Genomic DNA, 16,944 nt, shown 5'->3' on the forward strand with positions numbered 1-16,944 from the left:
ATACCACGTTGAAGCCTAGTTTGAACAAGTCTGTTCCATTCCACTTGAGAAACTTTCCGAAGACCGCCAAGTTACGCGGCTGTCGACAATCCAACACTTCGTTTTATCAACAGGAACTCATAGAAACGTATAAGGTATCCATCAAGTGATTTCACAGCAAAGTCTTTGAAAAGGATTACATTAATTTCTGTTTCAAGTGCCATCTATCTGCTCCATGTACGTGACTGTTGATAGGAAGACACAGTAGCTCAGTGGTAAAGCACTTACCTCTGGTCCGTGGGGTCCCGGTTCGATCCCCGGCCAAGTAAGTTTATTGTGGACAACTTCGTGTTCGTGAGTTTTCTCGAGATACTCCCATTTCCTTCCACTTTCGTATTCCACCGATTCTTCCATAACAATTCACTTGCTTTAATCACTATCTCTTAGCCTAAAGGACATAATTGTGAGACGTTAAACTGAAAGATTTTTATTCCTTTTTTCTGTTGATTTTGTTGCATGACAGAACGCCTTATCCTAGTGAATGACATGAGATCTGTCGCTGACATATAGGAATGGAGTAGCATAGCAGCATAGTGACTCCAAAACGTGTATCTAGTAATAAATATCATTGACTTATTATGCGGTTAGTGGCATAGTTTGGCATTATAGCAGTGCACACTCCAATGAGAATACGGATACACAAACTACTTTTAAACAGTGTTACAACGATTTTACACATTACCATTTACACACTTACTAGTCGTTTCTGCTTGTCTACTCATTTAACACATCAGAACTTCGGCTAGTAGCTACACTTTGAACACTCTTGGACTATTTTGCTCACTGATATTGCTCAGAACGTTTTCAAACACGTTAAACAATCACTGAAGGTCGTTCTAAAAATATCGAGTTCCTGAAATGTATTGAACCCTTGGAGGTCAAAATAAGGAATACATTTATTGTAATTTGAAAATGGCATTATGAAACCTCATATGCACCGTTTTGTTCTGTGACCTTCTGCCATTTTTCTGGCAACATCATAATCCCGTCGCAATTGAACTTACATAAGTTTATTCTGTTTAAAAAATGTGACACGTGGTTTTCACAAGCCTCTTTTGAAACCAACTTAACACTATTCAGGTAGTACTACAGAGGCCGAAACAAATGATAATCGAACGAAGCAAGGTCCAAGCTATACTTTGGATGCATTAAGCCAAACGAATTGTTAAATATGTATGCGGTCTTGTGTTGTGAGTGTGGTATACGATATCTTTTCTGTTGACCAGTTTCAATTATTTGTTTTGAATTGCTAAGTGTACTCACTGTAAATGTCACAGCACAGATTCGAGTATATGATTCTGCACGCCATCAGCAGCTCGTAATGTACTATGCCCCTCCGATCTCACAAAACACACAGGATAACCTTCCTAAGTGTAAATGTGGACTTTGTTACAGACTGTGGAGGTTCTTCTATTTGGACCAATCTTGTTTTACACATAGTTGGCGTAGGCTATCCTCTTTTCATTACTCGTGATCAACCGCTTTAGAAATGGTTCTAGCTCGTTAGGTCTTCGAAGAGATTCGTAAATAGAAATTCGATCAAATAAATGTTTTGAGTCAGATCATGTGGTACCCAATCATCGACCTTGTAACTTGCTTTCTCCAAACGGTTTAACGTTGTTTGGTGATGGGCGTTTAGGTAATTGGTGATATCATAGCTACTTAAATTCCAGTCTTGCTCGACTTTTGCCAGAATATTTTCTATTTCTTCTGTGGTTGAGCGTCCAATGCGAGAAGGATCGTGAACATTTAAGTTTCCAGAACGAAAAGAACTGAATCATCTTTTAGCTGTTGGGTTTTACAACGTATCTTGTCCACGCTGCAAAACATATATAAACTAATTTTAGATATCATAGGACACTATAAACAATACCGACACTCTTTGAACATCTACAGATGATACATATTTACCCTTTGTAGATACTGTGTTGTTCAAGTATGTTCTAGATGTATGTAAAAAAATGTGCACAATATATGTCATCACTTTGTTCTGCAAACTGTTTGCGAAGAAGTGTTTTAAATGTGATATACTAGATCCTGTTCTTTGAGAAGTTTCGCTTTTGGACACGCAAAGCACACTTTATAAACACTGTTTAATCAATTTCCCCTCTACATCTGTACTAAAAGTGTTTAAATTGTGTTTTATTTATTTATTTTTTTTTTTACAGTGCATAAGCAGCACAAATTTCCTCATGAGTTCGCACAGCGTTTGCTCCTTTATCGAAATACAATTGTAAACCATAGCGCAGTTTTGTAGAAAGTTTACTCATCTTCACGGCGGAATACCTTACGTCCAATAATAAAAATTCCAACACCTTTTCGTATCTACAATACTGTACAACGTAAAACCTTATTTCAGGGGCGGATCCAGGACGGACTTTTTTTTTGGGGGGGGGGATTGTAATACTGCTACTTACTGTTAGAGCTACTTTTAAGAGTTCCAAGGTCTGGGATTGGTTTTATTTATATATAAAATAAGAAAGTTGCATCTTCTGTATGTGTGTGTGTGGGGGGGGGTGACCACCCCCTCCCCAGTCTTATTTAAACACTTTTATAACATATTTTCTGGAGAAAATGAGTCACAAAGCGTTCTGCACATATCGTCAAAGCCTTAATTATCAAAACAGTGTTCCACTGAGATGTATTTAAAACACTTCTTCTTCTCAGACTCTGGCAACAAAGTTATGACATACTTTGCAAACACATCTGAGATGTACTGTAGTTGGCAGACAGAATAATTACAGAGCACTTACTGTATTTTGACCTGTACAGTATATTTAGAAATTCAGTGACCAAACTCCGGGAGGCGATTCCTTATAGCAAATTAAGGGAAAAACAGTTCTTATAATCATAAGTCGAGAAATATCTCTTTTTAAGTTATAAACAACCAAAAACAAGAAATATTACGATTTAAAACTTGTCTTTAAAAGTATGGGACTTATCCTAAGCGGTTCGAGGAATTACGCAGGAACTAGTTTGAAGGTATCATGTCCAATACGATGAATTGTGTATTATTAACCAATTTTGAACGTGACATATTGGACTAAAATTCTGTGAAAATGACAAACATTATTTATTTCAAAGGCAGTGAATTCTCATTATCAGATCAATGTTCAAGTTATATTTTAATTTCTATTTCCTTTCAGCGCAACTAACAGTTCAGTTATTTACTAACATTTAAGACATAAAAGAATGTCTATTTTGTGTTAAATTGTTTCCTTTTATGTATTTCTTAATCAATACACATGCAGATTGTTTCTTTATCCACATTCCAACAATCACCTTATTTGACGTCAATCTACACACTCAAGATTTTCATCATGCATGTAGTGATTTCATTAAACTGGCGTTTCGATGACCGAGACATTCCAGCAAAAACGGAAAGAAGAAAGAACAGGAGGAGGAGGAATGAATGAGTTAGCCTACGACGAGGATGCAAGACGTATAAGTCACAATTCTTAGTTTTAGAATCCGAATATTGTCTACGTTCATTAACCCTTTATGGATTTTTGGTAACTTTTGTTACCATGGCGTAGTATCGTCTTTGATCGCTTATTTAGGTTCTATAACACATATTTAAGCCGGATTTTTTTTTATTGGTTAAGTCAAGGATGGACCAAAGAACACCCCAGATTACTTTTGGAACCGGGGCGGCGCTAAGTGCAGTCTGAGGGACGTGAATTTTATTTTTTTTTCTTACGGCAAATTTCAAAAATTTTTCACGTCTTTAGTTCTCAAGATATCAGAATGAAACTTTCCATACGGATTGTGTGTAACTTTGGATATTCCCCAAATTATTTGAGATCCCTACGCAAAATCGGGGCCAGGCCCGAGGGGCACAGGTGTTCCGAAGAAGTGTTTTTTTTTTTCAGAAAAAATCCTGTTTTTCCCGATTTTTCCGGTTTAGATGTATGATATGGATATGTGAGTGGTACCGTTGGAAAGAGCTTGTTATACTGAAGAAAATGACGTTTGGACTATGACTCTAGGTTAAATAGTAATGACGCAGTACATTTTTATTATATATATATATATATATATATATATATATATATATATATATATATATATATATATATATGTTTGTTTATGTTTGGTATGTCTGGTTGATTAGCAATAGTTGGAGGACCACTGTTAATTTATAACAGAACTGTATTTCCATAGGAGGTTCATCCACGGATACGCGAGTTGAATAATGATCGCATTCGCATTCAATAGCAATTTAATTTATCACATATATAAGTTGAATAAAGATATAAGTCAATTAAAGCAATATATACATGTTAAGTTAGATTAATAAAGTTAAATAACTTGAATCTATTGTTTCACTTGATAGATTGTTTTTGTTCATTTATAATCGAAACCCGAAATAGACGTGATAAAAACACATTGTCTTGCACCACTGCACTTGATTACTGTGCATATACGCTAATTGTTCTTGATACACAATTGTAATATTTCTATGTGCATAATGATAAATTTGATTGTTTATGTTAATATTGAATGTTAATTTCACGCACTACACAAACCACCCGCGTACTCGCACTGTCCATTTTTTCTCACTTCTGTTCCTCGAGACAAACCCTCTTCGCTTGGCGAGGACACACACTTCCCCCTTCTCCCTTCCTTTACGGTTGTCTTTGGGGTGAAAGTTGGAAACAGGGACTGTTTGCAAAAAATGCATTCCAATGTCATCTTTGGGTCAAGAAAACACACTATTTTGAAGGGAAATAAGAAAATACTAACATACTCCCCCCTCTTGGTCGGAAGCGACCAACAAACAATGAGACACTTTCACACATAATTGTCACTGATGGGAAGAAACTGGGGAAGGTAATGGAACCAGTTTATTCACTGCACGTTTGTAAATGCTGCTTGCAGTTCGTACAGTAACAACTCTCACTAGCGAGTCTTTACCCAGATGCACTTCTTCAATTACACCTAAGCGCCATGACAAAGGAGGAATGTTTGCTTCCTTCAACAATACGATAGTACCTGGGGTTATATTGTTCTTTTGGAAATACCACTTGTTTCTCTGCTGGAGTCCGTTCAGGTATTCCTTCGAACACCGCTTCCAAATCACTTGTAAATATTTTTGCGTTTGCTGCCAACGGTCTAGTCTGTTGTTAGGAAGGTCAGTTATGTCTGGCTCAGGGATAGAGGTAAGAGGTTGGCCTATTAGGAAATGACCAGGGGTTAAAATGGTTGTATCGCTTGGGTCGTCGTTCATTTTTGTTATAGGACGAGAGTTGAGACACGCCTCAATTTGCGCTAAGAGCGTACAAAGTTCTTCAAAGGTCAATGTCGCGCCCTTCGTAGTTCTGACGAGATGATGCTTCATAGATTTCACTCCTGCCTCCCACAATCCCCCGAAGTGCGGAGATTGCGCCGGGATGAAATGCCATTGTATGCCTTCCGAAGATGTGAACTCCTCAACCCCTTTACGAAATGTATCTTCTCGTAACATCTGGTATAATTCTTTAAGCGCATTATTTGCACCTACAAATGTTTTGCCATTATCGCTGTAAATATTACTGCATTTGCCTCTTCTTGATATGAATCTCCGCATGGCTGCAAGGAAAGATTCGGTTGTGAGGTCACTGACCGCTTCCAAATGTATGGCTCTTGTAGACATACAAACAAATACCGCTATATAACATTTTTTGAGCGATTTGCCTCTGAGAGTTGATTTGATGTTTATTGGCCCTGCATAATCGACCGCACAATTTAAAAACGCTGGTGCCGGCCGTACTCTATGAGATGGCAATTGTCCCATTTGTTGAGTTATAGGTGATGCCTTGAGACGAACACATGTCACACAATGATGAATAATTTTCTTTGCTAATTGACGACACTTCGGGATCCAGTATCGTTGACGTACAGAGAATACTAATAATTGTAACCCAACGTGAAGATGTCTTTTATGCTCATTTTCCAAAATCAGTGTTGCCAGATGCGAATTTGAAGGAATAATGGCTGGATGCTTTCCTTCATATGGAAGGTTACTGTTTTCTAACCTTCCACCCACTCGTAGCACTTGGTTCTTATCCAGTAGAGGGCACAAATTTTTGAGAGGGCTACGTGCTGAGATTTGACGACCTGCACTAATGTCCTTGATTTCTTGCTTATACTCCCTTTGTTGCACTAATCTGATGCACAGCTGTAGCGAATTGTTTAGTTCACTCGTTGATAGACTGCCTGTCTTTCGCTCGTTTCCTCTTCTTGCGTTGTGAATGAAACGGCGACAATAAGCTATCACTCGTACTAACTTCGTTAGTCCGGAAAACTTGCTGATGACGTCATCCTGAGGCTCTTGTGTAGTCAAAGCTACAACTGTTTTTTCTCTTGCTTCGGGAACGTCCTGAATGCTGGATTTGTTTCTTAAAGAAGGCCATGTGTCTTTGGGCTGTGACAACCATGGAGGCCCCTCCCACCAGATCTTTCGGTTCTGAATGGAAGCAGGTTCGACACCACGAGAGATCATATCCGCAGGGTTGTCTGCTGATCGGCAGTGTTGCCAGTCGCTGATTTGAGTCATGTCCTGTATTTGGGCAACTCTGTTCGCAACAAATGGTTTCCATCTTGTGGGCGGTGACGATAACCAAGCAAGCACAATTTGGGAATCAGACCACAAATAAATGTTGTTTATCTTGAACTGTAGCACAGGTAGAATTTTATGAAGCAAAGTTGCCAGTACCAATGCTGCACACAATTCTAGACGGGCTAATGTGATTTTCTTTAGCGGTGCTACTCGTGATTTCGCACACAGCAATTGTGTTTTTGTTTGACCATTTTGATTCGTTGATCGTACGTAGATACATGCTCCATAAGCTGATTCGCTGCTGTCCGCAAACCCGCATAGTTCAATACTGACCGGTTCTCCTTCCACTAAAACGAAACGATCTACTTGAATATCCTTAATGAATGCCAATTGCTGCTGCAAGTGTTGCCATCTTGCGTGAAGTTCCGGTGGTAGTTCATCATCCCATGTGATTGGTTCTAACCACAATCTTTGCAGAAAACACTTGTATGTGATTACTACTGGGCTTATCAAGCCTAGTGGATCAAAGATAGTCGCCACCACAGACGCCACCTGTCGCTTGGTGATGCTACTTGAATTTGCAATTATGTCTGCTGGCCGATGTTTAATGAAAAATTTGTCCTTGCCTGGATGCCAGGATAGACCTAAGGTGCTGACGCCCTCCACATCTTGAAACTGGACGGGAAATTCAATTTCTCGATTTTCTGGCGGAATGGCTTCCAACAAAGCTGCACTATTTGAACACCATTTGCGTAAGTTGAATCCTCCCCCTTGAAGCAAAGAAATGAGTTCTGCTTGTAGCCTTAAAGCCTCCTCTGTGCTGCTCGCGCCGCTTGCGAGATCGTCCATGAAAAAATCTTCTTTTAATATTTTCGATGCCTGAGGGAACAGATGTGATTTCTCTTCCGCCAGCTGTTGTAAGCATCTTGTAGCTAAAAATGATGACGAAGCCATGCCATAGGTTACGGTCTGAAGCTCGAATGTTCGAATTGGTTCTTCAGGTGCTCTTCTCCATAGAATACGTTGCAATGATGTGTCATCGTGATGTACTCTAATGGCGCGGTACATTTTCTCTACGTCAGCCGTAAACACTATAGGGTGGGCACGAAATCGCAATATAATAGAGAACAGATCCTGCTGCAACATAGGCCCCACCATGAGAATGTCATTTAGTGACTTGCCACTTGTAGATTTAGCTGATGCATCGAACACTACACGGACCTTCGTTGTGGTACTACTGGGTTTGAACACGGCGTGATGTGGTAGGTAAAAGGCTGCTCCTTCGTTTTCTTCTCTTAACTGCGATTCTTGAATTTCTTTCATGTGTCCCAACTGCTCGTATTCCTCAAGAAAATTTACATATGATGTTTGTAGCTCGGGTTGACGCTGTAGTTTCCGCTCCAGTTGTTGTAGCCTTACTGTCGCTTGTTGAAATGAGTCACCAAGTACAGATCGGTCTTCACGCAATGGCAAACGAACCACAAATTTGCCTGTCTCGTCTCGCACGAATTTTTTTCTGGAAATGCGTTTTACATGCTGACTCTTCGGCGGTCCGAGGGTTGGTGAACTCTTCTTCCAGCTCCCAAAAACGACGAAGTTGATCGTGAAGATTGTCTTCGGTTCTGGTGAAGAATGACGTCACTGGACTGTTTCTTTGGCATTCTGATGGGATGCTTCCTGCGATGACCCAACCCAGCTGTGTGTCTTGTAGTACCGGAAGCTCTTCTCCCAGCAACTTCCGTTCCGCTTTGAGTATCCTGAAGAATACTTCCGCACCCAACAACAAGTCGACCTTCCCTGGAACGTTGAAAGTGGGATCCGCCAGTGCTATATTCTTCGGGATTTTCCAATTTTTGCAGTCCACTCTTTCCGCCGGTAAATTTCCAGTGATGCGTGGCAACACTGAACAACTGATGTTTGCCTGATATGACGTCACCATTGACTGCAGTGCGATGTCAACACAAAACCGTGCTTCTGACGCAGCATCGTTTATGCCTTGGATGGGCATGTGTCTTCTGTGCTTCTTGAGATGCAGACGCTGGACCAATGTCTCCGAAATGAAGTGGCTCTGGGATGCGCTGTCCAGTAGGACCCGACATGTAATCCACTGTCCATTGCTGTCCCTAACCTTCACCATGGCCGTGGAGAGTAACACCTGTGACGTATGCAACCCTTTAAGTGTGCAATATGAACCCTGAACATTATCTTGCTCCTCTTGGGATCCATTGGGCGTGTTGCTGCTTCTGTTATTCTCTCTCTTTCTTCCCTCTGAAGAAGATGACGCGCTTGATTGTTTATTATAATGCAACAATGTATTGTGCTTCTTGCCGCATTTTTTGCACGAACTTGATTTGCATTCGTTGCTCGATGATTTTCCCGCAAACAGTTAATACAGAGATTATTCTTGCGAACACACTCATTCTTTTGTTTGTCACTCGCTTTAATAAATGATTGGCATGCAAATATAGGATGAGCTTCCTTGCAAAACTGGCATGCACGAGAAACTGTGGACACATACGCCCTCGTATGATTGCCCTTAACACCCCTTGTTTGCGATTGATGTATTCTTGCCCCCTTTACTTCACTTGTGTTCGCATTCATTGTTTCCAACCCTTGGCATCTTTTCTCCAAAAATGACAGGAATTCGCCAAGCGTGGGAAATGGTGTTTCAATTTTGCGTAGTTCCCATGCCTTTCTACTGCTATTGTCTAATCGTGACACAAAATGTTGGATAAGAATGATATCTAATAGCTGTCCATCTGTTTTGAGCGCTTGTAATGCGTTCATGTTGCTTGCCGCGGTGTTTACAAATTCCCTGAGTTCTGCTGCGTTTTCTTTTTGCACCTGACGAATGTTAAGAATCTCTTGAATATACGATGCAGCTATTAGCGGTTTATTCGAGTACCTGTCTGACAGTAATTTCCATGCTACAGTGTAATTTGCTTCTGTGATGGGCAGATTTTGTACCAATTTCAGCGCTTCCCCTTTCAAAGATGATCTCAAATACTGTAGTTTTTGAATAGCGGCAATGTCTTTATTATTGTGTATAAGTGATCTGAATGTGTCTTCATAGGGAAGCCACTGTTTGTAATCCCCGTCAAAGTGAGGAATCTCAATCGCGGGCAACTTTATTTGTGTGTGTGTATTAGCTCTTGATGCGTCATGATCTGAAGACTGATTTTTGTGTTCCTGTTTCGACAGAAGCGTTTGTAATTGTGCCTTTACACCGAAATACAAGTTTTTGATTTCTACCCCTGTGTTGTCGGTATCATCCTCTTGTTCGATTTCAATGGCATCTTGTATTTCTTGCAGTTTTAACCACACCCTGTCCAGATGCTCCACCCGTGCTTTAATGTCTTCCACATTTTGTTGGGCTTCATCAAATTCATTTATAAATGTCTGTATGCGCGAAATTTTCCCTTTGTACGCAGCGCGTTGGCGTAAAAGGCGTTGTGTCTCACTCATTTCTAAATTTGATCTAACAAGCAAGGAAAATACAGGATGAGCCAGATAAATACTTACTGACCTTTGGTTGTAAAGCTGCTGCCTGGATACTGCTCTGCTGCTGCAATCCTGGGTCTCTTCTCTGTCTGGGTGTGATGTGGCACCACCGCACTGACACCGACGCGCGGGAAATGTTCTACCCGACGCTCACGTACGCCGCCATATTGTCGTTTTTAATGCACTGAATTAATTTGTCCACTAAAACTATCAACACACTAACTAGTTCTAGCTCCACTCGCGTATCCGGCCCTGGTAGGACCAATGTTTGTTTATGTTTGGTATGTCTGGTTGATTAGCAATAGTTGGAGGACCACTGTTAATTTATAACAGAACTGTATTTCCATAGGAGGTTCATCCACGGATACGCGAGTTGAATAATGATCGCATTCGCATTCAATAGCAATTTAATTTATCACATATATAAGTTGAATAAAGATATAAGTCAATTAAAGCAATATATACATGTTAAGTTAGATTAATAAAGTTAAATAACTTGAATCTATTGTTTCACTTGATAGATTGTTTTTGTTCATTTATAATCGAAACCCGAAATAGACGTGATAAAAACACATTGTCTTGCACCACTGCACTTGATTACTGTGCATATACGCTAATTGTTCTTGATACACAATTGTAATATTTCTATGTGCATAATGATAAATTTGATTGTTTATGTTAATATTGAATGTTAATTTCACGCACTACACAAACCACCCGCGTACTCGCACTGTCCATTTTTTCTCACTTCTGTTCCTCGAGACAAACCCTCTTCGCTTGGCGAGGACACACACTTCCCCCTTCTCCCTTCCTTTACGGTTGTCTTTGGGGTGAAAGTTGGAAACAGGGACTGTTTACAAAAAATGCATTCCAATGCCATCTTTGGGTCAAGAAAACACACTATTTTGAAGGGAAATAAGAAAATACTAACAATATATATATATGTGTGTGTGTTGGGCCTAAATTCAGACTTACAACATTTTTTCCCGCCCTTTGCTTTCAAGATACAAGATTGGAATTTTACACACGTATTATGTGCATAACGTATTTTTTTTGTAAAGAAAAAAAAGAAAAGAAAAAAATCAGATCCCTACGTGAACCTAAGCCCGGGCCAGAGGGACAAAGTGTTTGGGCGGGAGTTTCAAAACGAATTCCGGGTTTTCCCCGAATTTTCCGGTTTAGGTGTGTGATATGGACATGTGAGGGATACCGTTAGAAAGGATTCGTTATACTGAAGAAAATGACGTTTTCAAGATAAAAATTTGATATTTTACACACGTATTATATGTATAACAAGGTATTCGTTTTAAAAAAAATTAAAAAATCAGATCTTACGTGAACCAAGGTCTTGACCAGAGGGGCGCAAAAATTTCAAAAAAAAAAAAAAATCGAAAAATCTCCCGATTTTAAACATTTTTCTCATTTCTGGTGTATAATACGGACAAGTGAATGGTACCGTTGGGACGTAGGCCTATGCTCTATCCTGAGGAAAACGAGTTATAAACCATTATCCTATGATAAAAAGTAAGGAAGGAGTAGCTGTTTGATTGAAAGTGTAAAATTTACCCCAAAAAGTGGAAATCCTATAGGGGTTAAGGGCAATATGTGTATTTACACTTTCTTGTATTAAAGACGAAATTGGCATTGTTGTCAAAAAGAATACCCGGATTGTTCACCGGGTTGTTCGTCGCCAGCGGTTGAGTTGCTTTACGCTGCATCTACTTCGAGCTTCACTTCAAGCCGTCTGGCCACCCGTCATCTGAACATCATGTACCCGAAGGAACCACATACTAAGAGAAACATCGTTGGAGAATTGTCGAAAGCATCAGGCAATTTCTGTGTATATCTTTACTTATTCTAAATTCATCCCTTACTCTTCAACCGCCTTTTCACCCACTCATATCACACTGTTTCCAATTGAAAGACATTCAATTTCATTTACAAAGCAACCCAGGTCTCGAACTCAATACCTCTGCTCTACAAGTTTTAGTTCACAAAAACCTGAGATAGCTTGTCAGTTGTGAATCTCATCTTTGTTTGAGCTACGGGAACTGATAAGACCAAACTGGACACTAGTATGCGTTCTGTATAAATACGCGCGCGAGCACGTTTGAGCATGAAGGAAAAGATAAGAGTTATCTATGACTATGATCTTTTCTACAAGTTACCGTGGCTTACCACTAAATCCCATCTGTGATATTGTCCATAAGTAATCCCATATACCTTTGTGCAGGGGTCCCTGGTTCCATCCCACGTCTAGGCACTTTTAAAATGTATTTCTTTTAATGTGTAACTTCATTATGTGTAACATATTAATTTTCGAAATAAAATTGGACCTTCTCCGCCCCCCAAAAAAACTTTTGTGCATGTTTGGCCAGCTGCCCAAAAATATCTAAAAGGTGAATAAGTGCGACCCGAGACTGTTCAATTTGTGTCGGTAATGTGTACAATGTCCTAACTACGTATGTTCAAGAGTCGTATCTGAACTATACTTATCAGGCATATCAGAAATTCATGTACATTTTAAACACTCTTTGAACCATTCGTATTCTCACAGTTAGAATGAATTTTAGAGATATTTTGTGAACAATTTTTGACTTGTTATAAGAGTACAATGTTCAAAAGCAACTAACTAATTTAATTGCCTATGGAACCAGGAGGTTCAATGGTGCGTTCACGAAAGCTCTCTTTGACTTTATCCTTAGCTAACTGGATCCAGTTTCCACTTTGTATTCCTATTTCTGAGAGATCCATCTTAATATTGTCCTCCCAACTGCGTCTAAGTCTTCCTAATGATTGGTTCCGATTGAACTTTCAGTTAGGAACTTTAAAAGCGTTCCTACTTTCTTCCATTTTGGCTACATAACCTGCCCACCTGAGCCTCCTAGATTTGACGACCCTAACAATGTTTTGCAAACGGTATAAATTATGCAGTTTCTCGTCACCAAGTTTCCAGCCATTCCAATATATATATATATATATATATATATATATATATATACAGGGTGGGCCATTTTAATTAATCCACGGAAATATCTGAAAAATGATAAAACATAGAAGAAATTTTTGAAGTACACGTTATATATTGCTAAGGGGGAAAACCAATTCCGCCAACAGTACCCCTCCCCGCTCCCCGTAAATGGGGGTAACGGGGGGTAACTTTGAAATGTCAAATGGGAACATGGGTCGAGTAATACCTCGTTCGAAAGGTCTTGGAAAACTAAGTAACGCTGTACCAAAAGATGTTTCATATTGTGCACGAGTTTCAAAATGGCCGCCATGATATGGTTCGGAAACTCCAGTACCCGTAGTATGAAAACCATGGAAAGTAAATGAATGGAACAAAATTGAAATACGTAAATATCATAGGGCATATCGAATGATGTAATCTCTGTGATCCCAGTGGCCTCCCTGAAGGGGTCTTGTGGGCTAACTTCAAAATTTCAATGTCCGACCGGACAACGGTTTGGGCGTACGCTTGACCTACCCAATGCTGTTTGGAAGGCAGACTTCATGCATAGAGACTTGGTGCACTAAGTTAACGCGGATGGCCAGTTACATTTTGATTAACTATTAGCATTCATGTCATATTGTGAGCTTGAGGGACGAAACGCTGTGTACGTATATCCCCGAAATGCTTTCTGAATAACCAGCACGCATTGCATAAAAGTTTCTCTTTTTTTAGTCACTACAGCGTCATCCTCACAAACAAATGTTTCAATCACACCATCCCTATTTCTAAGGTTAGCCTTAATTTACGAATTAAAGTAGAGTTCTTGTTTGAACTTTCACTTTACTTTCCACCCCACTCACATACAGAGCGCAGGGAGAGATTATTTTGGAGGACTTGGATTTCTCTCTATACATTATGGCAATTTTACTCTAATATTTTTATCTCTGTTGTATTATTCTCGAGCCTTAGAACGCCTCCGTGGTTTTCCTATTTAATTTTCGTTATTTTCATTTATGTCTAACCGTATTCATACTATGGGCACTAGACGTTTTCTTAGACACAGTCACCATGTCTTTGCGATCATTTTGAAAACGGCGTCTCATGTCGAAAATTTTCTTACAGAAGCTGTTTGATATTAATTTGTCTATGTAACGTGATGTTACTCGCTTCAAGCTGCTATTTGAAATTTTCAAGTTGACCCCGGATACCTTTCAGTTGGCCCTTGGAGTCATCCCGACAACACCTCTCGATGTGCCTTACGTCAGTTAGCTACTCCAGTTTTTCTTTTGTTGATTTATCTCCAATCGCTTTCATACTTCGGGTACTAAACCTTTTCTCTGACACGGATACTATGTTTCGGCGGCCTTTTGAGAACACTGCCATTTCACATCAATCGTTTTCTCCTGCAATATGTTAGATTTTGCAAGATTTATCGAACGAGGTACCACTCGACTCATGTTACTATTTGAAATTTTGAAGTTAGCCCCCAAGACCCCTTTAGGGAGGCCACTGGGATCACAGGGACCACACCGTTCGATATGCCCTATGATATTTATGTATTTCAATTTTGTTCCATTCATTTACCTTCCATGGTTTTCATACTACGGGTACTGGAGTTTCCGAACCATATTATGGCGGCCATTTTGAAACCGGTGCACAATATGGAACATCTTTTGGTACAGCGTTACTTAGTTTTCCAAAACCTTTCGAACGAGGTATTACTCGACCCATGTTCCCATTTGACATTTCAAAGTTACCCCCCGTCACCCCCATTTAGGGGGGGCGGAGAGGGGTACTTTTGGCAGAATTGGGTTTCCCCCTTAGCAATATGTAACGTGTACTTGAAACATTTCTTCTATGTTTTATCATTTTTCAGATATTTCCGTGGATTAATTAAAATGGCCCACCCTGTATATATATATATATATATATATATATATATATATATATGTGTGTGTGTTGTATATAGGGCCGGATATAGGGGGGTGCAAAGGTGCACGTGCACCCCCCTTCGTTGTAAATATACACTATCTAAAGTGAGACGCTAGCAGTGAGTTTTGCAAAATCAATTTTCTGAAGGTTGAAGGAACAGGATTCATCGAGAGCAGACACTTAGTATTTCCAGGGCAATTTCTCATTCACATCACGGATGCCTAAAGACATTTAAAAATCTCAAATTTAATTCAAATGTACTGGCAATTATTTGGTGCACCCTCTTCAGAAAATCCTGGATCCGGTCGAGTATATACATACATATATATATTTTAAGTGACACTGCAAAATGTACTTTTCTAACGAAACTAAAGTAAAGAAAATTTAGTTTTTGTCTTTAATGTTTTATTAAGTTCAACAAATGTGAGTTTCGAATTGTAAAGTATGCATTAAGTAAGTATTACAGTTAGATATCAGTAATTCTAAGGATATTTGTAAGGCAACTTTTCCGAAAACAAAAGCAAGCGATATATGGTAGATATTGTTCATACGGTTTTCTCTTTAAGAAACAAAAAATAATTTCTAAATTTTTATCATAAAAAAGGTAAAACATATTTGGGAGTCTTTGTCCGTTTCTTATAAAATTTCTAATCATTTCTAAAGATTGCTACTTGAAATCGTACTAACATACGAAATTACCACACTTTGAGAACATATGAAATACAGCATAAACATTTTAAAAGGAAAAAATATGAATAATGAATTTAATTTAAACAAAATGCTAAGGATACCGTAATTCAATTTTTTTAGCGGTTTACGTTGCATATAACAACACTTTATCAACAAAGTCGTTGAGTTGAGTTGAGTTTTTAGTTTAGCGTCCCTTTCAGCAGCGAGGCTATATGAGACGTGGACCTACTGATTAACGTGGAATCCGAACCACGTGATCAACAAAGTCGTCTTAGATATTTCTCCAATCCAAAAAAGCGGGTGGTTTTTTTGTGATTAACAGATGATTAGGCGGGGGACGAATATAGAACCTGAAAATCGGGTGGTACCCGCTAAAATCGGGTAATATGGCAACCCTAAACAGGCATGATTATCGTTTTATATATATTTTGAGTTTCAAATTCATCGACAAAAAATTCGCGACGACAAAAGATTTTAAAATGAATAGTAATACGAATGCTCTGCTTTTAATCAACATTTAATTTCTTCATGAACACGGTTTTGGTCTGTTAATATTGAACCTAGATGTTTGAAGATATCCACTTTGTCGAAAGTATTATTTGATGTTTCAACGAATCCATAATTTGCAGTATTACGATCAAATGTAGTTTCTAAAAATTGTCATAAACATGTTAAAGCATTGATTTAATTTTCTCAATATAGCTTCAACCGTCAATTATTAAAATTACATTAGACCTGACCCGCTGCGACTCATATATTCTGCGATTTGTGGCACTAACTCCATCTCATGCAGAGAAAGCTCAATATCTTTTGACCTAGTTGACACCATTTTACTTTTTGCAGTGTAATCTTACATTGGGTGCTAGGAACTACACTTGGCTTATGTCAACTATAATCACAATTAACTACTACTAAAGATTAGGCACAACACCATTTGCTCAAGACTAATGATCTCCCTGTTAGTACAGAGGTTGAATACTACATTTGCTTTGTTCCAACTAATGTGTATGTGGAATGTTTTGGCAAAAAATTCAGTAAAGCAGACGGTGATTATGATCTATTTTTATACTTATTTGCTGCGAGGAAATAATAAGATACACTTAATCGGCATCAATTATATGAACTAGTTACAATTAAGATGTTGCTTTGCACACACTGAGATTAAGTGAAAAGTAAATGTCTCTTGCTGTACGGATGCTACGAAGACAAAACTAACATATCATTGGACTTAAATTAAATTGACATTGACATTAAAGCTCTACGTGGGGCAATATACTTGCTAAATCAA

At 38.9% G+C, this 16,944-nt stretch overlaps 2 protein-coding genes across 2 annotated transcripts; both read right to left on the reverse strand.

Annotated features, from left to right (window-relative positions):
- Positions 1-4,846: 4,846 nt before the first annotated feature.
- On the reverse strand, positions 4,847-7,903 carry LOC145661566 (uncharacterized). The gene has a single exon (XM_081726885.1). The coding sequence runs from the start codon at positions 7,901-7,903 to the stop codon at positions 4,847-4,849; it is 3,057 nt and encodes a 1,018-aa protein (XP_081583011.1).
- Positions 7,904-8,039: 136 nt separating this feature from the next.
- Positions 8,040-8,588, reverse strand: LOC145661567 (uncharacterized). The gene has a single exon (XM_081726886.1). It carries the CDS (start codon positions 8,586-8,588, stop codon positions 8,040-8,042), a length of 549 nt encoding a protein of 182 aa, XP_081583012.1.
- Between the last annotated feature and the right edge of the window lie 8,356 nt (positions 8,589-16,944).

Source organism: Thermobia domestica, chromosome 10 (assembly GCF_964235325.1).
Source record: "Thermobia domestica chromosome 10, izTheDome1.hap1.1, whole genome shotgun sequence".
Classification (NCBI taxonomy): domain Eukaryota; kingdom Metazoa; phylum Arthropoda; class Insecta; order Zygentoma; family Lepismatidae; genus Thermobia; species Thermobia domestica.